Here is a 9806-nt window from a genome sequence, read left to right on the forward strand (position 1 = left end):
TTGGCAATATCTGGATTTCTTCCCAACCTGCTCCAACGTTTGAAAACATTTCATAACTCAAACTGATTGTAACTGGCAAGGGTTCTAATTATTGTATACTAAAATTTTAAACATACCAGCCGATATACTCCTTAGTTGGTTGGACATCGTAGTCTAAAAAGACCCGTGAAGAGGTCATGGATGTGAGAGCAAGTGTGCCTGTAGTATTATGTTGTCATAGACAAAGGAAAATGAAACAAAAAATATACTTATTAGTTCTTTGTTTGTGCTTTTACTCTCTATGCAATATTTATAAAAATTAAACAACTACAAAGAACAAAGCCAAACGACTGCGATGACACAGAGGTAAAGTATATGGGCTATACAGAGAATTTAGGATTGTAAGGTGTGATTCAGTCTGAGATAGTGAAAAGCGTACCTCCTAAACGTTTGGGGTAAACAGTAGTCACCAAAATCACGGAGGGAGTGTTGTCAGAAGACTTGAACTTCTTGCAGAAATCCACAGCAGCTTGGTCCCAAAGATAGAGCTTCATAACAGGTCCCCTGCAAACGATTAACATTTTCAGTTTTGGAAAATACCATAGTGTACTGTGTGATTTGGACAAAAAGGTTAACGTAAACACTTACTCATGCGACTGCACATGCACCAATATACGCCGAGTGGTTGCGAGCTCGGCATCGTCAATGAAGGGGCGCATATCGAGGCTCTGGCCGTTAACCAGTTTCAAGTGTCCAATAACATCTGGTACAGGTTGAGAAGCAGAATGTTGTTGAGAAAGCTTATAATTAATAAGTTATGAATTTAAGATAACACCCTAATCTAAAATCAGATATTGTTTTTTGTAGATTGTTAGCTACTAATTGTGAGATATTGTGTATAAAATAACAAACTAAGTATGTGGAAGCAACATATTACTAAATGATAGAAAACTTACTGAAAAGATCACCTTTCATATCACAACCAGCTTCGAAGTCTTCATAGGAATGGAACCGGAAACGGTCCTCCTCAAAGTCCACGGGACTGTTCTCAAGGGGCGCCAACTCGGATAGTCTTTTTCAGTGGATTTCGACCCTCCCAGAAGTGAATCAGACGAAACCGTAAATCCGTTTCCTGAGGACCCAGTGATACTTCGTTGAAGAGCATTAGTTCGCGATTGTCATCGGAGGAAACATGCGTCTTCCCGTTCGCTTTAACCACAGCGGATTGAACTGGATTAGATCCGGTTTTCGACTCGTCGTTGCTGTCGGAGGAGGAGATGATCGATTTGTCGTTTGGCTTTGTCGACATAGTGTTTCGTTGCGGAGAGTGAGTTTTCGATTAGGGTTTTTAAAATGAAAAGGCATCATCGTATAAATAGGGATGAAATAAAGAAAACGAAAGGAACCCATCAATGAATGATTGAAACAAAGAAAACGAAACGATTGTCCAGAAGTGGATCGATCTGAACTCATTTTTCAGGTTTTTCAATCGGAGAAAACGAAGGGGTAGAGAGGAAGATGTCGAGATCATCATGCGTCGGCTTGAGTTTTCGTTTATTAATTTGGGCGAAAAAAAATCAAGCCCAAACGTGAATAGTAGACCCAAAAAGAATATGATGAAGCCTGTTCGTCGTGTTAAAAAAAAATATATGATTGGTTGATTATTTTGTAGTACGTGGCATAGCTATAGCTATATGATGAGGATATGTTACTTTTAGTATTATATAGATTGTATGTATGATTGTTCGGTTCACTTCCAAAACTGGCCTTAGAACCGTATTACTCTTCTAACAGTTTAGTTCGGTTCACTTCGCGTTTAGTTTTACTGAGGAAATTTCAAAAAAGAAAAAATGATTTTGTTCTGTTTAGGTGCAAAAGGGTCGAACAGTTTAGCCTGAGCTAGTGATATCGCAATTGAACACAACCAATGGTTCGGTTCATTAATATATTGAACCAATCTAACTTAGAATTAAATAAATTAAGCCGCCTAAACAAAAACAAATGGCTTGTTTAAGGCAAAACAGATTAATTAAACTTAGTGTAGAGTAAGAAGAGTAGGCCTCAGAGATCTTGGTGGTTAACCAATCATCAATTGAATAACAACGTGATGTTCTTCATCAAGAGTAGCAAATATTTTCTTGCATCACTGGCCACTTCAAAGATACTGACAAAATCAAATCGAATACTGAAAAGTGAAATAGGAGACGGATCGTTTAAATGATGATGAATCAGAAGTAGCTGGTTTGTGATCACATATTTCACTAAGGAAATCAATGGGAATCCGAATGATTTCTTTCGTCATCTCTCACCATCAACAAGATACCAATAATATATTTCAAATTTTATAGAGACCATCAACCAAACCGACAATCTAAGCAGACAACGAAGGACATGAATCAGAGAGTGATTATAACAAAAGAAAAAAAAGTAAGGGAGAATGGTGATGAGTCAAAAGTAGCTGGTTTATGATCACATCTTTCCCGTAAGGAAATCAATGGGAATCCGAATGATTTCTTTCATCATCCTCACCACCATATAGCTCCACCAATATTTCTAAAAATTCAAAAAAAAAACGAGTACTAGCTATATCACACAACATTCAAATCTAGGACTAAGAAAGAAAACGATAATCCGTGGAAGTTATAGAGTTACCAGGCGAGATATGACTTCACCGTTTTAATAAAAAAATATGAGAAGGAGAGAAGTATATTTATATACAAAAAAAAAGTCAAAAACTTAAAAAGAGTGGCCTATACAGGTTTCGAACCTGTGACCTTCGCGTTATTAGCACGACGCTCTAACCAGCTGAGCTAATAGGCCTTTACAATTTTAGTAAAGCCGAACTGTATATTGTAATTGATGTGTCGGTTTATTTCATCTTGCGCACTTCTTTGTATTGTATGCATGGCATGATTGCATCAACGCATCGTGTAGAGATAACGTAAAGGACAACACAACACAACACTATTAATCTATAATATATCTGAAATACAATGGTTTCAGTCTAATATAATCACTTATTTCATCTTGCATCCGTCAAACGATATCGTATATATAAACTTTGACATGCTAGGTAGTTAACTAACTTCAAACCCGAATCGCTGAAACAGCGATCATATGATAGAAATAATTCTTCGTGAGAAATTCTTTGTTGTTAGCAGCTCGAATTGCATACCGTTTGAATAACTTGCTGGTTAGGTCAGGACCGAGATAGTTCTCAACCATTGGCTTTATAAGACCAGCTTGAACCAAATTAGCCATGGCTCGACCGTATGAATCCGGATCTTTCATAAACTCTTGCTGTCTAGCATTCATAGGGTCATCTATTTTCAATAGCTCCATCTTCTCTATCTTGAAACCACCACAACTTTCTATCGCAGCCGCCACTTCCTCTGTGTTTCTAAGGTAGACCGGAATGTTGAAACCATCTCTTCTCTCCTCTTTTATTGAACCCTTTTACAAAGTCACCAAAATATGAAAATATCAATTTCATACATACACTTCTCCACTTCATAATGTAAGATGTTTTAGAAGAGATTTAGTTTTTCAAAATATAATTTTTTTGATGGTTTAGAAATAGTTTTAACTTTATTAAAAATAGGTTGACATAATATTTTATTGCATCATTTATGATTAGTTAATTCACTTAAAATTTATATTATTAGTAATATTTGATTTTTAAAAAGAAATTTTTTAATATTACAAAAGTATAATTTTAACCAAAACATAAAACAGAGTGAGCATAATATAGAGCATTAAAAAGGTTAATGACGTCAGGGTGGGCCCTTATTACCTCATCTACTAGATCTTGCCATGCTTGATCCATGAAAGTTGTGAAAATGAGCTTGAGACGGGATTCATCACTGACTTGACTCTCTAAGTCAGAAGGTCGACCAGCCATCAACATAAACAACATTCCTCCTACCATAATTTCTTCTTTCCGACATTTCAAGAACTGGACTAAGTCCTTGTCTGACTGCTCCGCGTATGCCTCTACAACTTCTCTCTGTGCTCCTTGAATCCACGCCCTTCCCTTATTCCATCGCTCCGATCCTTTCTTCATCACCTTTCTCGGTATCTATCATATCCAAAAATGAAATAATGATACACTTTTTGGTTCGGAATAATCTGACTTTATAAATTGTTGTTTTTATATATTGTTCATTAACATTTAATGGATTTTATATTAAGTTTCAACTAGTATTTCTATGTATATTTTCATTTATAATAAACAATCAACTAGAAGCTTCGTTTTATTATATAGCCATTTTTAATTACATAAAATATTCGAATACTATGTGTTATTTATTCATCAAGAAGTGAGTAAAATAAACTAAATCAAAAGATATACCCGAGAGAGCCATTGTAAGGAACTCGTCACAACAACATGGAGCTCTCCTTTCGGAAACAGCCTCCAACTGAACGAGCCGGAAACGCCAGCGGAGTAGTACTTCTTCCCCGAGCCGTCAACTCTGTCTTCCAACGGTCGAAACGACGAGGTGAAGTCCTTCGAAGGGCGCAGGTCGGAGAAGAAGACTTCAAACGCTGGCTCGGTTCCGCCGTTAATCATGGCCAGCTTCCGCCTTAACACCTCAACTACCGTGTCTACCGCGGAAAACGTGTGGCCTGCGGCTCCGAGGCTCAAATCGGCAATCTGTAGGTGAACTACTTGGTTGAGCTTCATGGAATCGATGGCTGACGTCAGAATTTGTTCGCTCGAGGCTATCGCTGCGGCCGCACCGAAGCTGTTTTGGTCGAAGCTGACGTCATCGTCTCCGCCATGCTTGCAGAGCATGTGCTCGAGGTGCCCGGAATAATCCATATTTTATGGTAAAATATGGCTTAAGAATTTTTTGGTTAACGTTACTACTATGTAAGTAAGAAGGAGGGTCTCTATTTGGTCTTAATGAAGATGCATGAGAAACAAACGCAACGTCTATATATATAGGCCACATTATGGATTCAAAGGATTCTACTAGTTTTTACTTTAATTCAAGACACGTCACAAAAAAATATTGATTTACCTATATGGTCATTCTAAATATTACCATGATTTTGTTTTGTTCTCCAAAATTACCATCGCAGATTTTAGGTTTAGAAAATGATTCGTTAAAGTTTATACATACTTCAAGAACTATTTCTAAAGAAGCTTTTTATTGACCTTTATAAAACCTAATATGTGATTTATACATTTATTCAATTTATAACGTTACCTGAGTTAAAATTTGCAATATTGGTCTTTTATGACATTTTCTATAGCATTTTGAAAACTTTTTATAATACAAAGCAAGAAAACCTTATGAAAAAGTCTTAATAGTACCAATGAAATTTGTACAAGTGTGGATCAAGTTTGAGAATAAATTGACTGAATGAAACTGCTAGCTGAGATTTTTCCACATCGTGGGGACCGTTCATTTGATAATGTTCAGCGACTTCATGTCTACATCGAAGAAATAGTTAATTTGGTGAATGGTTATATGTGGGTTATAGCGTGTAACAGATATGTTTACCCTAAGCAAAAAGCATTAGAAAGTTAATTCACAAAACTTTCTGTTAGTAGACGTTTTCAATGTTTTTCATGCAATTGAAATTAAAGTATTCATCTATATTATGAAATAATGATGATACGTCGCTCTCTCTAAATCTAAAGGGAGTAGTAGTTGGCTGACAAAAGAAAAGCATAAGAGACTAGCAGTTGAGTTTTTCTGACTCTCTAGCTAAAGAAGCTCTTTGTATGGTTGATGCCATTATGACTCCCACCTAACTCTTGTTTTATGAAGTTTAATAAAAGTTGTGTTAAAAAAAAAAGAGTAGCAGTTGCGTTTTAACTTTGGTACCTACAAATACTAGTATATATATATGCGTATTTATAAAACCAGTCGTTGTGATCTGTCCTTTAAGATTATTTTTTCTTTCGATACATATTTATAACCAATAAAATATCACAAGAGATATAGCATAATGTTCCGAAAATTTGCACAAAGTGTGGATCGAGTGTGAGATCAGAATAAAATGGCATGAAAAATGATTGTCTTTTCGACAATTCTTAAGCAAATCATATAACTTGTTCGTTTCATATTTACTGTGAAGACGATTTACTATAGCACAATAAACGATAAAATGTACTATGATAATTTTAATGCAAACACGGACGTAACACAAACAGATAATGAAACAATTGATGTTTATACGCATGTTTATTATAATGATTTTTGGTTCAGTTTAATATTTTTATTAATCCAAATACTAATACCAAGATATGACATGTTTATTAAAAAACTTAGAATGTCCTCCTCACTATAAATTAACTTTATTATTCTTTTGTTTAGAAAAAAACACAGAAAAGTTCTTGGATGCTTTACAAACCTATCAAACTTCCGAAATTAGGGTTTTGATGGAGAAAGGGTTTAGTATAGTGTCATTTCATAGTTTCTTTATTCGTATTATTTATAGTATCAACAAAATTTCGGTTCATGTACCGACCAAAACAAGAAGGTGAAGAAAACAGCCTAACAACCAAAACAATAAGGCCATTTAATTATCGGTGAGAACGACTCATGGGACTAAGATCATAGGGATGCAATGCAATCCCCCTTCTCTCTCATAGATCATAGTCTAAGAGTGTGATCGGTAAACAAAGTAGAGTAAATGGGAATAAAATAAGGGATAATTTGAAAATACCCTATTTGTGATTTGAAATTTGAAATATATACTTTTATTTTTCATTTTTGATAATTACGCTTTCTTAAATATGAAAAGACCTTTTTATCCAAATTTAATATAAACCTAAAAATTAAAATAAATTTGAATTCTAAATTGTTAATGTTTTGAAATAATCATGTATGTGAGATAACATGTCAATGATTTAAGATAAGTAGATAACAAATAGATAAATTTCTGAAATGATTTAAAATCTATATAAACAGCTTACACAACTACGTTGCAAACAAAGTTTCTATTCATCTCATACGACCTTTTAAACATTATGTATTAGGTCAATATTTTAACATTTAATTTTGTTATGCCTAAATTTAGTTTGTAAAAAAAAACTCACGACTAAGAAACTAGTGTTTTACAAAGTTAATAAAACCAAAAAAAAAACGCACGACTCCAAAGAAGTTTTAAGACTTATATATAACTACTAGATTTTCAACTTGCGTAGTTTATTTTAATAATTTGTATTATTTTATATTAATTTTAAGATAATGAAGTATAATTGGTTTATATACATTTTTATATGAATTTTTATTCAAAGTATGCTTTATTATGTTTTCTATTTAGATTTTTATACAATTATACTCTTTAAAAACTAATATTTAGATATCCTTTTGTATATGTAAATGTGTAAGTGTATTTATAATCGTGTTTATAGTGTTTATTAATCTTATTTAAAAAAAATTATTGATCATTATATTCATGATAAAAAAAATAGTACACTTTATAATTTTTTTATCTATCTTTCTATTTGAAAAAACATAAGAAAATTAATGCATATGCACAATATCTAGCTTTACTTCTATTTGAAAAAAACATAAGAAAATTAATGTATATGCACAATATATAGCTTTATTCTGTATTTCTTACAATGAAAGTAAAAATATTATATATTTTTGTGAATATCTGTATTTGAAATACTCATACTGGAGTCGCTTAAATGCATATGTGTTAGTATTTTATATAGAGTTCAATCATAATAAATATTTTTATGAAATTTAAATAGTAATTTTATTTTAGATATAATAAAAAGAGAAATAAATATATACAACTTTAAACTAATGTTAAATAATTTTTTATTTATTAAAATAAACACATATAAATAAAATATATTAGATACATCTTCTACTTGATCTAGTTACAAAATTAATTAATGGTGTGATTATGATGTTTTATTAGTTCACATCATATTTCATAAACTTAGATAATATATTAAAATATTTTCCAACTAACGAATGTATAATGAATATTTTTCATATCTTTATTTTCTGTTGTCGAGAGTCTCAGACTATACTCTAATGTCAATATTATTTGTAAATATTATTTGAATTTTCAACTAATTTAGTTTAATTTTTAGCCTCTTTGATTTTTTTATGTTGCCATATATATTAATAACATTATGTTTCAAATATCTTTCATTGATAGAACTCGTGTGAGATCATTTTTAGTTTTATATGAAATGTTAATTGCTTTAATAAAGTTTCATAACCATATGTCCTATAAATTTTATAGGTGAATTACACTAAAGACTTATGAAAGTCACCATATAGTTTGCATAATTTTTAATGACCATATTTTAAAAAAAAAACTTATTGATTATAGAATATTTAGAGTTTTTTCTAAAAAACATATTTGATTAGTTTAATGAATATTTTTTATAATTATTTTCTTAAAAACATATATGTCAAAATTTATTAAATTTTAATTGTTGATTACTAAATATCTATGTTTATTCATTTATTGATAAAAACAGTTTGAGAACACATAGATAAATGATTTGAAAAAATATAGATAAATGACTTGTTTAAGAATATATTTCTTACATACGTAAATTATTGTTACCATGACTTATTTCTAACAGAGCTTTGTAACTTATTGTAAACTAAATAATAAATTGGCTCGGTAAAAAAAGAATCACAATCAACCATTATTTTTCTAAAAAACTCATATAACATATTATAAATTTATAATATTTTATAGCTGAGACCAATATAAAGAAAAAAACAAATACTAAATTTCAGTTTACCTTTATATTTATCTGATCATATTAAGTATTATGAAAGAAATTAACAGAGCTTTGTAACTTATCGTAAACTAAATAATAAATTGGCTCGGTAAAAAAGAAACACAATCAACCATTATTTTTTCTAAAAAACTCATATAACATATTATAAATTTATAATATTTTATAGCTGAGACCAATATAAATAAAAAACAAATACTAAATTTCAGTTTACCTTTATATTTATTTAATCATATTAAGTATTATGAAATTAATTATTTATTTTTATTTTGATTTATAAGCTATTTGTATGTTTTGACATACTTTAAGACATAATTTTATAATTCTGACTTTAATAAATGAAGAGTTAGCATATATATATCAAGTAAGCATTTTTTTCGTTTTGTTTTGTTTTGTTTTTCAAGAAAATTTAAGATTTGTAAGAATATTAACTTAAGATGCCGACTTTAAATATTTTTATTGGTATTTTTCAGTTATTTAAATCTATACTATATAAAAGTTGAGGCTATAAGCCATCGAGAGCGTCCACATAGGATTTGAACGACCAATCGTAGTATGACAAATTATTATTTAAGTTTACTATTTTTAAAAATGTTAATATTACAAAACAAAATGTATATTTCAAACTAAAATATAAATCAATATCGAATAAGGTAAATTTACAAAAATATAAATACTATATTAAGTTAACATAATGTTTAATATTTTTCAAAAATTAAAAAATAAATAACGAAAAGAATAATTAATTTAAAAATACAAGACTTTCAAACAAGTATAACTATATAAATCTAAATTTAAACTCATGATTTTCAAAGTTTAGGTTATATACTATTGAAAATATTCAAACTAACATATACTATATATAAGTTGATATTATAAATCATTGAGAATGTTCACATATTATTTTAAAGCACCAAAAATATACCAAATCGTTTTTCAATTTGGTATTTCTAAAAATGTTAATATTACGAATTTTTTTATTTCAAATAAAATATAAATAATTATCAAATAAGTTAAACTTACAAAGTTAAAAACATCATGTACAAATCTATACTATATAAAATAAAGTTTCGAAAATTAACATAAAAAT

At 30.3% G+C, this 9806-nt stretch overlaps 1 protein-coding gene and 1 non-coding gene across 2 annotated transcripts; both read right to left on the minus strand.

The window, feature by feature from the left end:
* Nucleotides 1–2725: 2725 nt before the first annotated feature.
* On the minus strand, nucleotides 2726–2799 carry TRNAI-AAU. The gene has a single exon. It is a non-coding gene; the product is annotated as a tRNA-Ile (tRNA).
* A 118-nt stretch (nucleotides 2800–2917) lies between these two features.
* Nucleotides 2918–4887, minus strand: LOC106310387 (gibberellic acid methyltransferase 1-like). The gene is made up of 3 exons (XM_013747622.1): nucleotides 4331–4887; nucleotides 3773–4057; nucleotides 2918–3432 (listed from the first exon to the last, which is right to left on the minus strand). Exons 1-3 carry the CDS (start codon nucleotides 4799–4801, stop codon nucleotides 3067–3069), a joined length of 1122 nt encoding a protein of 373 aa, XP_013603076.1. The 5' UTR covers nucleotides 4802–4887; the 3' UTR covers nucleotides 2918–3066.
* Nucleotides 4888–9806: the final 4919 nt, after the last annotated feature.

Source organism: Brassica oleracea, chromosome C8 (genome assembly GCF_000695525.1).
Source record: "Brassica oleracea var. oleracea cultivar TO1000 chromosome C8, BOL, whole genome shotgun sequence".
Classification (NCBI taxonomy): Eukaryota; Viridiplantae; Streptophyta; class Magnoliopsida; order Brassicales; family Brassicaceae; genus Brassica; species Brassica oleracea.

Bases quoted from the DNA above. Each gene is read 5' to 3' on its own strand.
- LOC106310387 (XM_013747622.1), bottom strand. From the start codon at position 4,801: ATGGATTATTCCGGGCACCTCGAGCACATGCTCTGCAAGCATGGCGGA. The intron at 4,058-4,330 runs GTATATCTTTTG...TGGATATGATAG, and splicing joins CCTTACAATGGCTCTCTCGG to ATACCGAGAAAGGTGATGAA. The intron at 3,433-3,772 runs GTAATAAGGGCC...ACTTTGTAAAAG, and splicing joins GGCAAGATCTAGTAGATGAG to GGTTCAATAAAAGAGGAGAG.